This window comes from Hylobates moloch, unplaced genomic scaffold (genome assembly GCF_009828535.3).
Source record: "Hylobates moloch isolate HMO894 unplaced genomic scaffold, HMol_V3 SCAFFOLD_8, whole genome shotgun sequence".
In the NCBI taxonomy this organism is placed as follows: Eukaryota; Metazoa; Chordata; class Mammalia; order Primates; family Hylobatidae; genus Hylobates; species Hylobates moloch.
Window position 1 is genome coordinate 38,174,688 of NW_026652283.1, and position 17,731 is coordinate 38,192,418.

At 57.3% G+C, this 17,731-nt stretch overlaps 1 protein-coding gene across 1 annotated transcript; it reads right to left on the reverse strand.

Annotated features, from left to right (window-relative positions):
* Positions 1–1,505: 1,505 nt before the first annotated feature.
* STK40 (serine/threonine kinase 40) lies at positions 1,506–17,418 on the reverse strand. The gene is made up of 7 exons (XM_032160264.2): positions 17,079–17,418; positions 16,255–16,307; positions 10,570–10,685; positions 5,984–6,128; positions 5,727–5,846; positions 5,232–5,316; positions 1,506–3,847 (listed from the first exon to the last, which is right to left on the reverse strand). Exons 1-7 carry the CDS (start codon positions 17,262–17,264, stop codon positions 3,629–3,631), a joined length of 924 nt encoding a protein of 307 aa, XP_032016155.1. The 5' UTR covers positions 17,265–17,418; the 3' UTR covers positions 1,506–3,628.
* Positions 17,419–17,731: the final 313 nt, after the last annotated feature.

Here is a 17,731-nt window from a genome sequence, read left to right on the forward strand (position 1 = left end):
ACCAACTCATAGCCGAGAAACAGTTTCGATCAATACACCAAACTGTTCAGGAGCGCCAGGGTGTACCAGGCCCAGACCCAGGTGCAGAGGAGGTAAGCGTGAGCAAAACAAAGCCCCTGCCTGCAGGGAGCTTGCTGTCTTGTGTTTTGCTGAATGTAAGAGTGACACGTGTAGGTGCCCAGGAGGTATCTGTGCCCTGAACAGAGGCTTAAGGGGTGGCGGGACAGGAGTGAGGCTGAACACAGAGACAAGGTCCAGGGCTGAGAGTGGCACTGGTGGGCTGGGAGCGGGGGCACCTCCCAGCAGAGCATCCAGGATGGGTGAGGCATGGGCCAAATGTAATGGGCAAAATCTTTGGACAGTGGCTGCTGGGGCAGGTGTGGAACTGTGAGGTGGAGGAGTGAGGGGCCCGGGGCTCTGCTCTGAAGCACTGCAGAAGATCAGAGCCTTCTCACATCTTGGAGGTGCCCCTCTTGGCCTGTGGACCCCTGACTGGGAAGGGGCTCTGCCTGCACAGATCTTGTTCCTTGAGTGGCCTGGGTGTGGGCTCCTGGACACAGAAGTGTGTCCACGTGGGTGCTGTGGTGTGCCCGGGGAGGGGCCAGCCTCCCTCTAGCTTCACTGCTAGAATGAAGTGCAATCTGCAAAGTCTAAATCTTTTTTTTTTTTTTTTTGAGACGGAGTCTCGCTCGGTGGCCCAGCCTGGCGTCGCCCGGGGCTATCTCGGCTCACTGCAACCTCCGCCTCCCGGGTTCAAGCAGTTCTCTGCCTCAGCCTCCTGAGTAGCTGGGATTACAGGCGCCTGCCACCATGCCTGGCTAATTTTTGTATTTTTAGTAAAGACGGGGTTTCGGCATCTTGGCCAGGCTGGTCTTGAACTTCTGACCTTGTGATTCACCCGCCTCAGCCTCCCAAAGTGCTAGGATGACAGGCATGAACCACTGTGCCTGGCCCAAAGTCTAAATTTAAGCAAAGGAAGGAAGGAAGAAAAGGAAGGAAGCCCTTGGCTTCCTATTGAGGAGAGGGAGGGGGAGGGTGGAGCAGGAAGAGGCCTGGCTGGGCCTTCTCCTTCCCTGGCTGCCCTGGATGGGCACATGGGCAGTCTGTCTGGGGCAGCAGGCTCCCCCACCCCAGATGGAGTTCGGCAGAGAGAGGATCAATACCCTTAAGCTGCTGTGGTGCTGGGATGCCCCGCTGCCTCCTGCATGCAAGGTCAGGGGCTGGGCCAAGCCAAGCAGGGAGCTCCCACTTGGGCAGCGGGCAGATGCACAGGTCTCAAGAGGCTGCTGGGCGCTTCAGGTTCCCCTCCCCCGCCAAGACAGTGGTGCCGGGTGCCACCTGCTGGCTGCGGGGAGCAGGGAGGGGGCACACTCAGAGCCGCAGGAAGTCAGTTGGGAATCCTGCACCACTCAGCTGGGATGGAGAGGGATGGGGCTGGGTCGGGGCTGGAGAGGCCGAGACGTAGGCAGGGAAGGCAAGAACGCAGGAGACGCAGGCCACAGTGGTTCCAGATCAGGAAGTTTTATTGCTGACATGCAGGAAGAGTCCCCATGTAGTACAAAAATATGTCTTTATACAAACTTTTTTGTGACTTTTTCCGTTTCTTTACAATAGGACTTCTCTCAGTGTGTGACACCCAGTTAGGGCTGCCCATCCTCCTCTCCTTTGCTTCACCAGAAATGTGATCAGACACATGGCTTGACCTTGGAAGGGCCCAGTCTGTCTGACAGGGCTTTGCAGACCCGGCGGCTATTGCTTTGAAAAGGAGGAGAAAGACCATGCACGGGCAGCAGCCTGGAGGGAGCCGGTGGGCTGCTGGGCGGGGGCTCCGCCGCGACGGGCCCTGGCCCAGCTTCAGGCCCTCACAGGAGGACAGTCAAGGGCTGGGAGCCCTAGGCCGGACTGCATTTCCGCTCCCACAGGAGACTTTTATGAAATAAATATAGAAAAGAGGGCACCCCCAGCCCCACGGCACAAGACCCTGGCCCTCAGCGCTGGACAGCTGAGACAGACGCAGGCTCGCTGCTCAGGGGGAGTAAGTGCTGGGCTCCAGTGGGCTCCCACAGGCCCACTGAGGCAGAGGCATGAGGCGCCCAAGTGCTGGATGAGGCATGGGGAGAAAGGGGCGTGGGCAGCCCTGCTACTGCTGGCAAGAGGTGGCCCCATTTTTTCCAGATGGGGAAACTGAGGCACGAGGAGGTTTGGGAACTTGCCCAAGGTCACTCACAGTGAGTCAGCTTTTTAGGGGGAGGACAGCGGCTCACACTCTGGGAAACACAGTCACCTCCCCACTGGGGAGCAGGGCCAGGCAGGAGGGGCCTCAGGGCCCATGACTGCCTGGAGGGGACACTCAGCCTCTCTGAGGACATATGGCGGGTAGGCCTCTGGGGAAGGGTCTTTGCTTGGCATCAGGCAGGGCCAAGTCCAGTGAGGGCAAGGGGAGGGGGCATTCTGGTGAGAACAGCATTTCTGGCAAGACGGGCATCCACTTCAAAATCTCGGCTCAAAAGGGCAGCAGGGCTGTTCTCAAGCCAGGCAGGCAGGGTCCCCCAATCCCTACAGTTCTCCTGAATCCCCCACCACCATGGAGGACACTTGCTGGGGTCTACCGGGAGACTCACCACATCTATTATGAGGCAAGCGCACTGGGAGATGCCCCCACCATCCCCTAAACACAAGAGTAGGCTAGGGGAGCGTGCAGGCAGCCCCCGCTCACGGCCAGGCCTGCAGCCCAACTCCTGGGCCCCTTCGCATCGGGAATCCACGTGAGCTCGGTACCACGGGGAAGGATGGAGAAGGGAACAGGTTAACACGCGTGTACAGCACCTCAGAGAAGCCACTGAGACGGGAGAGAAAGAGCCAGGTCTAGAAAGGCCTCCCATCACCGGCAGCAGAGAGGGACTGGTGGGCTGAAAGGGGACAGGGGCTGGCAGGAGGGGCTTCCCTGCCCGGGGGTGAGGAGGGAGCCCACGTGTGGGCTGTGGACTCCTTGCTGTCCAGCCAGGCTGCGGGCAGGGAGTGGCCATGGGCTGAGCCACCTCGAGATGGGAGAGAAGTTGGTATGGTAAAAAAATAAATATATTTGAGTTCCGCTTAAGATGAGGTGAAGGTTTTCCAAAGCTTGGACTGAGGGGCCTGGGTCAGAAGGAGAGGGACGGAAAGAGGCTGTGGCAGGGGCCTGGGAGAGCAGGGAGGAGGGGACGCTCGCTCTGGGGCCTGCAGCGAGCTGCACTTTCAGCTTATTTGGACTGTGGGGAGCAGCGCCCCAGGTCAGTTGGTGGCCGCTGGGGAAGGCCCTGGAGTGGGTGAGCAGGCTCCCTCCTCCCTCTCACTCAGTCTAGAGACAGCATGGTTAAAGAGACAGAGGTAGATTAAAACATCATGATTAAAAGCAGATTAGTTATCTAGGCTTCTCAGATTTAAAAACCAAACAATCGAGCAATCATCCCAAAAGGTAGCTTCGTGGTACCTCTGCAGACCCCACGTGTGACCTGGGCTGTCCCTGTCCCTGCCCTGTCCCTGTTGCGACCCGGGAGAGTCCAGCACTACAGGGCCCAGCCCTGACAGCCATGCCTTTGGCTGGGGCTGGAAGAAGTGGCAGCAGTGCTGGTGGCCCCGGCTGAGGCTGTTATTTCCGCAGGTAGCGCTGCGCCAGGATGGCCGTGTCCAAGGAGGTCATGGGCTGTGCGTCGTGGCCCAGCCGTCGCACCGGTGGTGCGCTGCCGAACTGCCGCTTGGGCACCCAGCTCCGGGCGTCGTGGATGGAGCTCTTCTCCTCGGCCAGCAGCAGCTGCTGACGCATGTAGTTCTCAAACTCGTACTGGGAGCACTCCTCCGTCACCTTCGCCTTTGAGGCGGGGAGGGTGGGAAGGAGACAAAGATAAACCCAGATGAAGGCAGCGCAGCAGACAGGAGGGCGGGCAAGAGTGCTGGCAGCCTGGCTCCTGTAGTCACCCTTCCAGGCACCACACCCTCAGGCCTCAACGTGGGGGGCAGGAGTGGCGCTGAGGGTGGGTCCCTGACCCCCTCCAGCCAACTTGCACTCGCCTTGCAGGCCGCCCTGCAGACCTGGGACTGATGCAGGCTCACGCTTCCTAACTCACTGGCTGCGTGAGAGGTCACTTTCCCTCCGAAGCCTTAGCTGTCTGCTCCTCGCAAAGGTTCTCTGAGCCCTGAGGCAGCTAATGCACATCAAGAGGTACGAGCAAGCCCTGGGCTGGGGGCTCAGCACGTGGGGGAGCCACATGCACAGGGCCCCATGCTGAGCTCCCCGGGATGGTCTAGGCAGATGGTAACAGAAGCTGAAATGGTGTCCCCGCGCCAGTCACCATAGAAGACAGCAGGGCTTCGGGATCAGACTTGGGTTCAAGGCTTAGCTCCACTACTTACTTCTAAGCTGTGTGGCTTTGGGAAAGTCCTCTCCAACCCTGCTTCCTCTTCTGTAACATGGGGCTAAGAACACAGGCCACGCAGGCCCGCAGTGAGGGCTGAATGAGGTGCCCTCGGGGTAGGCACTCACTGCGGGCTAGTGATGATGGTTTTAGCCAAACAGCTAAAGGGTGGAAGCTGGAGGTGGGTAGGGATTGGAACTCTCTTTCCTCGGGGGCCAGGAGGCTCTCCCAGGCACTGCCCCTCCTGGTCCTACCTGCACACTGCTCACTGTGGAGCTCCAAGGTGGGCCAGGGAGGGAAGGTCCTTCCAATATCCAAGGCCCAGCAATGCTGTTGCTTGGCCAAGCCCTGCCCTCCAGGGGGCACCCTAAGATCACCTGCCCTCTGCTGCCTGGTGCCCAAGTCTCTGCCCCCACCCTAGGCCCAACACTTTCTCCAGTGCAGGGAATGGGAACGAAAGAAATAGGGAGAAATGAATCATCTGAAAAATGAAAAGCAGGAAGGGTGAGAGAGAACTCTGAGTCAGAGGGGCAGAGAAATGTGACTTGGGTAGCAGGAGGAAGCTGAGAGGGCTGGCCTGGGCCACTTGGGCACTGGCTCCAGCTCGGCTGTCTCACAGGTCTCTCTGGCCAAAGATCTCCAGCTACACAAAGCCCAAGGCAGATCCCAGGCAGCCCAGGCTGAGGACTGAAGTCTCCCTTTCCCGCCCCAAGGCTGGGCAAGAAGACCAAGGAAACCCTGTGGCCTGCGGGGAGCTGCCACCTCTGCCCTCGCCCTGCCTGCCCCCAGAAGCCCGTCCCTTGGGGCTGGGTAATGGCCCATCTGCCCTCCCCAACTCACCTCCTGGGAGCTATCCGCATTGCTCATTTGGTCATCGATGTCAGGAACCACTTGCAAAGGCCCACTCAGAGATGACAGGGACTGCCTGCAGGGAGGCAGACAGGTCAGGCTGGCCCCAGAGAGACCAGGCCCATTGATCCCAGACTTAACTGGAGTCAGACACACCTGGGTTGTGTTCCTGCCATGACAGACCGCTTCTCTGAGCCTCAGTTTCCTTATGCCATAAAGGGGGACAATTTCTCCCTTACAGGTGGTGGTGAGAACTCAGTGAGGCAATGCCCACCCCCCCCGGCAGGGCCGGGGTAACTATGGCAGCCCATAGTTGCTCAGCCTTCAGTTCTGCCTATGCCCTCCCCATCTTGCCCATGCAGAGAATCCGGAAACCTGACTCTACCTGGCAGAGCAGCAGGCTGACTACTGGCTGCTTTTCTGGGTAGGATGGGCAGAGGCCCTGAGGACACAGCCTTGTGCCCGGTCAAGTGCCTGTCCACTTACCACGAGGCAATGATGGCACTGAGGGCCTCCAGGACGTCGGCAGCCGCCAGGCGCTGCTGGGGGTCAAGGACCAGCAGCTTCCGGATGAGACACACGGTGTTCTCAGAAACCCGTCCATCCCTGAGGCAGGGAGTTGGGGAGGAGGGCTCAGTGGGTGGTGCTGGGTCTGTGGCCAGGATGCCCAGGCTCACTGTGCCGTTTCCCTGCCTTGAGCCCATCAGGCCGGCTGCCCCCCGCCCCCGGGAGGCAGGACTCACTCAGGGATGGTGTACTCGGCAGCTTTGATCTTGCGGAAGAGCTCCTGCGGGATGCTGTCGTAGAAGGGGAACTGGCCATACAGCATGGTGAAGAGCACCACGCCCAGGGCCCACATGTCACTGGGCTTGCCACGGTACGGCCGGCCTGCGGGCACACACACACACCACACTCAGTCTTCAGGCCACAGCACCACCGCGGCTCACCAGCCTGGAATCCCACCCAGGACCCTCCACCTGCCACCCTCACTTCCGGTCCCCCCAGAGCCGTTCTCTGAGCTCCTGCCCGTGCTCCCCGCTCCCCTGTTCCTCAGGATGCGCCTCTCCTGACCCCCAAGGAGAGAGCTCACTCAGCACCTGCTCACAGCACCTGCCCCACCTGGCCAGATGGCGAGCCCCTGGGAGCCAGGCCTGGGTCTGCAGCCCCAGCACCCAGCACAGCAGCTCACAAGCAGGGGGTCAAGAACGCTGGCACAGCAGATAACTAGCTGGCTCCAGATGAGCTGGCCGCTCCGCCTGTCACCATCCCCACACCCTGCCTGCCTCCTTCACAGCCCAGATGACCACTTGCAGGTCCCCTCCTTTGTCTACTTGTGACTCCCCGTCTCCCCTCTAGAAGGAAAGTTCTCAGGTGCAGGTGCCTCCCTGCGGTGTTCACTGCTGAGCCCCAGTGCCCAGCACGGACCCAAGTATTTGCTAAATGAAGGCTGTCCACTTAATTCACCTCTCTGTGAGAGTCTCCTCATCTGTAAAGCGAAAAGGAGCAGAAATCTAACTGAGCACCCGCTTTAGGACAGCACTGGAAGAAACACTTATTTCACTAACTGTGCTCCACAGCTTGAGCACACTGCGGCCCGGTGATCTGCTCTGTCCAGGGCCACATGGCTGCTCAGTGGGCCCACATCTGACTGTCAGGCCCTGCTGCTTGCCTGCTTTCAGGGCAACCTGTCCACCCACCCAGCAGCAATACAGCACCTCCCATGTGCCAGCCATTGTCTGACCTACTCCCCCAAATGCGAAATATGAAGACTACTGGAGCGTTTGAAAGCCCTTGGCCCTGCCCACTCCTTGCGATGCACCTTCTGGTACACCAGCAGGCTGTGGCAGCCTGGACCCCAGAACACAACTCCGTTCTCCGTGGGCGTGGAAGAGATGCTGCCAGGCACCATAGCGTCATCTCCCTGGGCGACCAGGGCCCAGTGAAGGGCAAGCAGTTTCACCGGGAGAGGGTGTGCCATGTGTGCATGGCAGTGCCATTACAGGCCTCAGCCTGCATCTTCAGAAGGTACCACGGCACCTTCAGGATGGCACTGACGCCTACCACAGAGGGCTGCTGTGGGGAATAAGCACCTGCCCTGGCTGGTATAGCAGGTAGTTCCGTGGAAGACGAGCTTCTCCCAAGCTCTTTCCAGGCTGTGTCATCCTTGGCTCTTTCCAGCACCTGGTGCCAAAGAGCAGCTGCGGTGACTGTGTGGCTGACCCCATGGCTGACTCGAGGACAGCCCCCTTTTCCTAGAACTTGCTCCACCAAGTGGGGTTGCCAGTACAGAATCTATTACTTGTACCACCATTCTTAGCTCTGTCTGGCTCCAGAAAAGGTGCTGCCTCTCCTCCCGTGACTGGAAGCTGCTTCCTGTTGAGCTGTCCTGCTGGCTTAGGCAGGAAGGATCTGCTTCCAGGACCTGCGTAGGGTTCCCTCAGCCCGAGCCTCTGCCCTGACCTGGAGGTATGAATGGCCCCTCCCCAGACAAATTCGCTGGGAGCCTGACCTGGGCAGGCGACCTTCCCTGGGCTTTGGCTTCTGAGGGGACACTGTACCCGCAAGCTTCCCTTTCAGCAATGATCATGCCAGACACTAATTATATATATATATATATATATATTATATAAATATATATAATGGAGTCTCGCTCTGTCACCCAGGTTGGAGTGCAGTGGCGCGATCTTGGCTCACTGCAAGCTCCGCCTCCCAGGTTCACGCCATTCTCCTGCCGCAGCCTCCCGAGTAGCTGGGACTACAGGTGCCCGCCACCACGCCCGGCTAATGTTTTGTATTTTTAGTAGAGACGGGGTTTCACCGTGTTAACCAGGTTAACCAGGATGGTCTCGATCTCCTGACCTCGTGATCCGCCCGCCTCGGCCTCCCAAAATGTCGGGATTACAGGCATGAGCCACCGCGCCTGGCTGGTTAAGGGCATTATTTAATCCCTCGGGTACTACTACTGCCATCCCTATTTTATAGATGAGAAAACGGAGGCCCAGAGAGGTCTGTAACTTCCTCAAATTCACACGATTATTAGCCAGACTATTACCTCCATGAGGGCCAGACCAGGTCTGCCTTTTCACAGCTCCATGCCTCATGCCCATGCTGGGCACATGGAGAATAAATGAAAGGGCAGACCTGGGTCCAAAACCCACATGGTAGGGCTGGTACTTCCGCTTCTAACCCAGGAGGGAGGAGGCTGAAGTCGGAAGGAGATTGGAGGCTGTGATCATACAGCTGGTTCAAAAGCAAGGCCAGAATGAGAACCCAGGTCTCTGGTCTCCCAGCCAAGGACTCTCTCTGATTCATCAGATTCCTTTGTTTCATCCTCCAAGACTGGCACAAGTCTGGAAGAGCCAGAAGGATAGGCTGCTGGCAACAGCAGGGAGGGCCACAGAGCCTCAGACTGCAAATGAAGGCCACTCTAGGCTGGTGCTGCAAGAGAGGAGTCCCAACCAGGGCCAGCCCCCAGCCTGAGCCCTGCAAACAGGCACAGCCCCACTCACAGGCTGGGTGGAGGGAGGAGCCTGGCTCTATCTCCTATGGGGATGCTTTGGGGATTACTGTGGAGGGTACCAGACTGTGCTGGGCCATGGGGGTGGTGCCCCAGGAGTTAGGGTTATACCCCTGGCACCCAGTTCCCTCTAGCAGAAGCTGTAGTGACTCTAACCAAAACCCCCAGGTCTGGGGAATGGTGCTACTGTCTTTGCACATGGGCAGCCCTGGGGACAGGCCTGGCTCTCCAGCAGAAGCGGCAGTTGGGGGAGCCTCCAAGGGAGTTCTAAGTGCTTGTATTACAGCAGCCTGCTCACCAGGACATGTGTGAAGACCTGGGACGAGGCTGGCTCTGCCACTGCATGGAGAGGGTGCACTCATGTGTGGGGTGGGGATGAAGGATCTTGGAGACGACCCCAAGTTCTCCATGTTGGAGGGATGGGAGCTGGTGTAAGCCCTGGTTCCCTAAAGAATTTAGGTCAAGGATAAGGGGGAAAGAGAAAGCAACAGAGTCGACAGTGAAAGAGTTGGGAGAATGGGCTTTAGTGGGAGGCAGCCCTGGGGCTGCGCCTCCATTTTCCAGTTTACTATTTATTAGCTATGACTTTGGACAAGAGATGTCATCTCTCTGAGCCTCAATTTCCTCCTCTGTGAAAAAAGGACAAGATAGATATTGGCCTCACAGAGTAGCTGTGTGGTTTAAACAGATAATGCGAGTCACGCTCAGCACAGTGTCTGGAACTTGGAAATCAGATCAGTGGGCAGTAACTTTATGAGTTTTTTTCTTTTTTTTTTTTTTGAGATGGAGTCTCGCTCTGTTGCCCAGGCTGGAGTGCAGTGGCGCAATCTCGGCTCACTGCAACCTCCACCTCCTGGGTTCAAGCGATTCTCCTGCCTCAGCCTCCTGAGTAGCTTGGATGACAGGCAACTGCCACCATGCCTGGCTAATTTCTGTATTTTTAGTAAGGACAGGGTTTCGCCATATTGGCCAAGCTGGTCTCGAACTCCTGACCTTGTGATCTGCCTGCCACAGCCTCCCAAAGTGTTGGGATTATAGGCATGAGCCACCGCACCCGGCCTGTGAGTTATTTATTTGTTTTGTGTATTATCTGTCTCATCCTCACTAGAAAGTCAGCTCCATGAAGGCAGCAATGTTTGTCTACTTTGTTCCCTGTTGTCTCCAAAGTGTCTAGAACAGAGCTTTGCAAGGCCTGGGTGGCCCTCAGCAAACAGTAACAGAATGAATGAACACAGACAGGGAGTGAGGGCTCTGAAACGCAAACTCACAGTGGCACACTCAGTTAAGAACTGTTCAATGGCTTCCACTCGCACTTGAAGTAAAGGATGACGTCTCTTAAAGAGGCCCATGTCAGGCCTCGCCTCATCTGGCCCCTGCGCACCTCTCTGGCTTCCCCTTGAACCAGGCTCCCTTTCTGAGCAGCTTGCAATTGCTCCAACGTGCTGTGCTGCCTCTGGGACCCTCAGCCTCAGCCCAGTCACACACACCCAGGGAATTCCTAGTTCCCCTTAAGATCATAGCTCAACTGTCCCCTCGTGGGGAAAGTCCTCCAAGCACCCTTCATCCACTCTCACAGCAATCCCGTTCCTCCCTAGCACTAATCTCAGAGGAATTAAACAGGCATTCATGTTACCATTACGTCTTCTACCTCCAACAGACCAAGCATTTTGTATGGGAAGGGAGAGTACTGGTCTGGGCCCCAGTGAAGCCCCAGCACCTTGCCCAGGGCCTGCCCACATATTTGCTGAGTGGATTGTCACAGAGCCTGGCTGTATTGAGCTTAGAGGCCCACTGTCTGGCACACACACGTACCGCTGAGCACGTCGGGACTGATGTAGGCAGGGCTCCCTCTCTGGTCCTTCAGCAGGTCCCCCTCGCTCACCAGATGCTTCCCGAGGCAGAAGTTGGTGATGGTTATCCGATGTGTCCTAGGAGTGGGAGACAGAGTGAACAAACCTCGGTGTCTATAGCAATAGGCACAAGACACGCGGGCAGGGCACACCTCGCTGGGCCAACCCCCAATCCTGAACAGTAGGAAGTGGGCTTCTTCTCGTCAGAGGGTGAAGCAGCTGCCCCGACCCCCTCTCCAGGGAGCAGAGCAGAGGAATCAGGCCCCAGACTTTTCTGGCCACCAGCTGAGCTGTCCCAGCAGGGATCGGCTTCTCTCCCAGGTACCTGAGTGTTGCACAGGCCATGCCTGGACCTGCTGCCCTGGCTGAATCTCGGGGTACAGCTTAGGGCTTAGAACAACTTTCAGAGATTTCTCAAAAACAGCCTCATGTAATATTCCAGACTGGGAGTGATCTGAGATTTAGTTCAATTTCCTCATTCACACATGAGGAAAAAGAAGTCCAGCAGAGGTGAGTGACTCCACCTTGGAAGGTGACCGAAGGGCTGGCCCGGTGCCACCTCCGCACCATGGAGTATGTCAGTTCTCACTTGGCCCCACAACCACTGTAGAGGAAGAAACTGACAGTGGCCAACCAGGGGAATTTTCTAACTGTCTTGTTTCAGATGATACAACAAAGGCACAGGGAAGTGAAAGGACTTGGCCAAGGTCATGCAGCTGGTGAGCAGAAGAGCAGGATCCAAGCCCAGGTCTGCAGGGCTCCAGACCTGTGCACACAACCGACAGCTGCCTCATGCCCAGATGTGTCCCTGGGAAGGGCCCCAGGCCCCGAATGACTTTTCCTTCTGTTCCATCAAAGCTGACTCATCCTTTACCTCGTACTTGTGACTCTGCCCTGGCTAGAACATCACAGACCCTCCCTCTGAAAGGCGTGGGGCAGGGCAGCTTTGGGCTCTGATCCTTTGGAGAAAACTCACATATGGACAAAAGGAAGTACCCTGAGAGGACCCTTACACCTTACACCACACCGGGGGCTGGGAGGGTGGGCAGGCCCTGTCTAAGAGGCCTGGGTAAGGTTTCCTGGCCCACTGGGGCAGGCAGTGAGGAAGGGTGCCTCTCTACCCAACTGCTCTGCTCCTGTGTCAGCTGGCTGGGGGGAGAAGCTGGGGGAGAAGCTGGGGGAGAAGCTGGGGGAGAAGCTGGGAGGACAGCAGGAAGGAAAGCTCCATGGGGGCCTTGGGCTGCCTCTCCCTACAATCAACTCTCAGAGTTCTCAGAGGCACAGGGCATGTGTGGCTGCCGGTGGATTTCCCCAGGAGCTGCGTCCAGGAGGCTCTGAGAGCCCTCGGTGATCTTGGGGAATTCTGCTGGCAAACGACTTGATGCAAAACAAAGGCCAGCCTGTCCTCTGGATTCCCCATGGAAACGCCGACTCCAGCGCCTACACAGGTCCGCCCTGTCAGCTGCCATAGGAATCTGACTGGTGGCCCGCGGACGGCTAGAGCCTGAGCGCACAGGTGAAGGGTCACTGCGAAGGGTCACTTGCACGTCAAGGAGTGGACTGCTCTAGCTGTGAAGCTCCAGTGCCGCTGCCCTGAATATGGGGCTGCTCAGGCCTCTTGTCCAGAAGGTTCCCACAGAGCAGAGGCACTGAGGGTTTTCTCCCCTGGTCAGAGATGGCTGCGGAAGCTGCAAATGCATCCTGTGGGTCTCTGAGGCTCAAGACGCTGGGAGGAGGACAGCTCAGGAGAGAGTACGGTGGGTTTGGGAGTCAGGTTCCTAGTCCTGGCTCTGCCACTTCCTTGCTGTGTGAATCTCTTGCTAAACCTCAATTTCCTCATGTGTACAACAGTGAAATCCTAGCACCTAATTCCATAACTGGGTCAGGATTCAGCAAGATAAGTTAAGCTCATGGAGGGCACTTAGCCCAGTGCCTGGCAAATAGTAGAAGCTGGTGTTGTCCTCTCATCCCCGATGGTTGGCACATCTGGTAGGAAAGACTCCGTCTTGGAGGCGGTAGGGGAGAGGTGCCATGGTGTGACAACAGGCCCTGGAGAGCACATGCCAGTGTGGCTGAGCTTTCAACTCAACATTGCTGGTGGGACTTTCCCGCCCTCTGCCAGGGCACGGGCAGGCACAGCTGAGGCTCTGCAGGGCTGAGCGGCAGGCGCACTGGAGTCCCTCCACAGGAAGCGGCGCGGGCCGCTCCAAGTCCTCCTGAGGTTTGGAAACACTCCCCTGCCCACCACCACCCAAGTGGGAGGTGCATGGCTCCCTGGGAGTCCCAGACCCCCTAGTCTGGTCCTGACAGGAGGGGGCAAGGGCAGAGTGGGACGGAGGGAGGGGACGTGCGTCAGTAGGATCGGCTCTGAGTGAGTCACGCTTTAGCTATGGCCCTCTGGGCGGCCACAGTGGTTTTCTCCTTTTCTAGGAACTTGGTATGTTGCTTGCCTACCAGAAAGAAAGGAGGAAGCAGAAAGACCCCACGGCACCTCACATAACCCCAGAAGAGGATTTCGAATTTCGATCCTTTCAAAATCCAAAGCGGGGTGAACTCGTCGTTGCAGCTGCCTTGCCAACACCTCCCCCTGTCTGCTCCTTGGGAGCTCTCTGCTCTGCTGAGAAGGGCTCCAGCTGGTCCGCCTGCTGCTCCAGTGGAGTTATAGCCTGGCATGATGGGTGGGAAGGAGCTGGAGTGGGCTGGAGCTCCTTCAGGTCAACTGAACGAGGTGAGAGTGGGGCCCCAGAGCGGAGGCTGTGCCAGAGGACACACACGGAGCAGCGAGTCTCTCTGCACCACACTACCCTGCCCCTCTGGAGCGCCCATGACTCAAGTGAAAGGCAGCCAGAACCTCTGTCTGCCCCAAGACACAAAAACGGGCATTTATCAGATCCAGGAAGTACAACCAGGACACTGGGTATGAGTGAGGCATCGGCATTCTGCACCCGGAGGAGCACGCACTCACACTCACACTCACAGCAGAGCTGCTACAGCCACGCCGGCGTGTGCAGGGAGGTGCGACCCCTTGACTATACTCCCAGGACCAAGGGGGCCTGGAGAAGTGACAGTTGAAAGCAAATCCCCCAGTGACACAAACGGCCAGGAGTGCTGGTGTGGTTAGCAGGCATGAGCCCGGCACGTTCCCATGACAACCCCGGGATGTTCATTTAGAGCCAATGAATGGCTGCTGTGGAAGGCCTGGGCGCTCTCTAGTCCAGCTGGAGGGGACATGGGCTCTGCGGCCAGATGGATTTAGGAGCCCAAAAAATATGCTCTCTCTTTGTGAACAGCAAGCCTGTAGTCCACAGCAGGATGGGACTGGCCCAAGGCCCCAGAGAGGGCCAGGGGATGGGGCAGGACCCAATTTCCCAACTTTATGACAACTGGCTCTCCACAGCCCAGGGCTGGTTTGCTCGGGGCTCCCCACCACCTCCTCTCATGATGCAGAGCTACGGCTGGGGACCGCTGGGCCCTCACCAGGGGTGTCCTCGTTGGCCACGCAACATGCAGCTGGCCTCATCTCCAGAGACGTGGGCCCCTGGGTCCTGCTCTCCTGTCTCTCAGCCACAGGCTCTCCAGTCCCGGCTAGATTAGCATTGGGGTGTGCTTGTGGCGCGTCAAACCCCATCATATTAGGTAGCCTCACACCCACGTATTTGCATCTCAGGCCAATCTTCCCAGGAAGCCAGGAGGACCTTCACTTTCACAGGTGAGGAAATGGAAGCTCAGAGAAGTGCTTGGTACCTCAGTATATGAATTCAATCAATAAGTAACCAAATGACCACACTCTCACGGTCTCCAAGATAACGAAGAGGTGGCACTGGGAAGTGAGCCAGGTCTGACCCCCTTGTCAGTGCTGCTTCCGTCCTCCCCAGCTCACTCACTCAGCCAGTCCAGGGTTCAAGCAGCTCTGGAATTTCCTGTTTCCCTCCCTTCTCCTTGCAGAGCATAGCAAGGCAAGGTTCTCATCCCTTCACTTTCTCAGCCTGGCAAATCCCAACTCATCCTTCACAAATCGACTCAGGTGGCAGCCACTGTCCCTCCACATGCCCCTTGCCCTCTGCACGCTGGTCATCCACACACGATACCATCTTCTGGGCAGTACCCCATCAGATGGTGGGCTCCAGAGAGTAGTGGCGACCACTGAGTTTCTGTCTGCAGCCCCAGCACCAGGTGGTGCTAGTCGAAGGATGGAGAAGGCTTAGCCGCTGAGGTGCACAGCATCGTCCCGATGGCCTCTCAGGCTGGAGCTATGGGATCTGGAGCCCCCAGCAGTAACTCCCCATCAGTTGAGATGGGGCACAAGGCAATGCCCCCTCCCCGGAGGCCCACCTCCAGGCAGCTTCTTTTCCTCTGACCACTGTGGCTTTGGCCTCTTTAGAGGACAGTGGGCCTCGGGCCCCTCCTGGGCTGGGCTGGCCACATCATGGAATGAATCACCCACCACAACACTTCTGCTGTGAGATTCAGGCTGCCTTTGTAAGCCCTCCAACCTGCTCAACGCCGAGTTGAGAGGTGAGGGAGGGAGGCTCAGAAATAATGGGTGGGGGCGGAGTGGGGGAGATGCGCCCTTCTCAGCCCTGCATTTTGAGGATCGTGGTAGCCCACAGAGTGGGCCCACTTCCTGCTGGTCCTGGGTTCCTACATGGTTGGTGAGACAGTGGTAGCACTGTCCCAGATCACTCCAAAGAGGCCCAGGACCCTCTGTCGAGGCGGGATGACAACCTGAAACCAAGGCCGCGCTTGGTCTCCCTCTGCTGCTGGTTCCCCAACAATGTCGGGGTGGGCCGCCAGATCCCCAAGTCTAAGGCATGCTTGCCCTGCTGCTGAGACAGCTGGTCGTATTTTACAGGTAACCACTCACAGCTGCATCCCTCTCCAGGAGGCCCTCTTAGCCAAAAGAAGCTGCCTTGCCTAAGGGAATGTCCCTCCCTAAGGACAGCAGACATTCAGTGACTGATTGCTGTGGGGGCACAAAGGCCATGCGTGGGCCATCTGCAGGCCATCCCACTCTCGAATTTTTCAGGCTGAGGCCCTGCTGGGACTTCACTGCAGTTCAGCTTCTCCCTCTGCCTAATTCCACCCCCTCACCCTGAGAGCACTTCACAGTAAACCTTCTGCACGTAAACCTCAGTCTGTTTCCTGAGGAAACTGACCTATGGCAAGGCCTCATTTTGCTCGTTCCTTCACCCCATTTGTCCATTCAAAATATATATTTTTTTTGTAGAGATGGGGTCTTCACTATGTTGCCCAGGCTGGCCTCAAACTCCTGGGCTCAAGTGATCCTCCCGCCTCAGCCTCCCAAAGTGCTGGGATTATAGGTGGGAGCCGCCACGCCTGACCATTTAGTCCATTTTTACAGTAATTTTCTGCCTACCCACTAGGAGCCAGGCGTGACAAATAAATGCACCAGGGAGGAGATCTAAAGTTCTTCCCAGAGCTCCCTTTCTGTGGCTCAGAACTCCCAGTCTCAGCACGCCCCCAATCCCCACGCTCATCCCGTCCTCCGAGCCCTGGGATTCCTGGAGGAAGTGGGTTGTTTTGAGTCAGAATCCTCACGAGGACACTGCCGGGCACTGGAGAGTTAGAATGTGTAGCCCGCCCCAGCCCCGGGGTAACTGTATGGATGAAGAGACAGGGATCTTACCTCTTGTTGAGCACCATGTTCCCCAGCTTCAGGTCTCTGTGCACAATATTTTTCTGTAAAACAACAGGTGTATGGTTTATATTGTCAGTGTGAGACGTGGGGTCAGGGCCCACCTCTCCAGGTGTTCGAGAAGGCGGGAAAAATTCTATGATGTGTCTCTTTAGGCTCCGAGCACAGGCAGATCAGGACAGTTCTAAGTTCGCGTGACCTACGCATCTGGATGGGGAATGAATGTGCACCTAGTCAGTGTCTCCCCATCTGTGGCAGCTTCTTTAGCTCTTTCTCCCCTCAGGGCAGTGGCTGGTGGGGAAAGTCACTCATTTTTTTCCCTCCATTAGACATTCCATGGACAGGATGGATCTGGGGGTTAAGGAGGAGGTGTCATGGCTTTGTGACTAAGTACCACAGGCTTGGCCCACAGAAGCGGTGCACCGGGAAGAGGCTCAGGCTCTCCTATCCTTTGTCCCGGTGTGCCTGACACCTCTAATCCTACAAAAAGCTCAGATGTGCTGTAGTTGCTTTGGTGGGTATCTCACTGTCATCACTACATGGGGGTGGACACCAGGCCTCTTAACTGATGGGGAATTACCACAGTTGGCTGGGGGAATTACCACAGCTGGGCTGCAGGTCAGCCCTCACCAGGAAGGTGGCCTGCAGGGTGGCACTGTGCCTCACCCTGTGCACCTGCCATTCAGTCACTCTTCTTTTGGACACTCCCAGCTGCAAAGCACACCTGGGTGCACAGGACAGAGCTGCCTTCCGCTCAGCAGCAGCAAAGGTGGCTTTCTGTGGCCAGAAGGCGCGGCAGCAGGGTGTGGCCTCACCTGGTGCAGCGCCTCCACCACGCGGACCACGTCATAGAAGATGACCACAGTCTCCCTCTCGCTGAGCCTCTTCTCCTTGATGACGTAGTGCTGCAGGTTGATGAGGTCAGCGGTCTTGTCGCTGAAGTCATGAGCACAGAGGCAGTCCAGGACGAGGCAGATGCGCTTCTTCATCTTCTTAACCATCCGACTGGATTCTGTGTCCTCAACGATTTCACAGGTGCGGTCCTGGGAGGCAAGGGGGCAGCGCACGGCTTGGCTGTGAACTTGGCAGGGCCAAGGCCAGGGCCTGGGACTCTCCTCTGGAGTTGGACACTCACACCAGTGAGGGAGCCTGGAATTAGCCTGCAAGTGCGGGCCATAGAGGACTGAGGCCTGGGCAGCCTAGACCATGGGGCGGCTCAGCACTGTGCAGCCTATTGTGTGCCAGATGCCAGGACCAGCAAGAGGCTGAAGCTAAAACATCTCAGGTGGAGGCTTAATGCTTTGATCATAATGCAAAGGATTCAGATCAGGTCTGGGCATTTAAAGCCCAAGGGCCCTCTTAGCCCAGTGCTCAAGCAGCAAAAATGGGAATCCTCCCTCCATGGCACCCAGATTCCAGTACCACCAACACAACCCCCTTTTGATGTCTAAGATGGTGGAAGTTAGAA

Excerpts from the sequence above, each read along its gene's own strand:
- STK40 (XM_032160264.2), bottom strand. The coding sequence starts at position 17,264 with ATGGTTAAGAAGATGAAGAAGCGCATCTGCCTCGTCCTGGACTGCCTC. Across the intron at positions 16,308-17,078 it reads TGGTGGAGGCGCTGCACCAG|AAAAATATTGTGCACAGAGA; the intron begins GTGAGGCCACAC and ends GTTGTTTTACAG. Across the intron at positions 5,847-5,983 it reads GCCGAGTACACCATCCCTGA|GGATGGACGGGTTTCTGAGA; the intron begins GTGAGTCCTGCC and ends TCCCTGCCTCAG.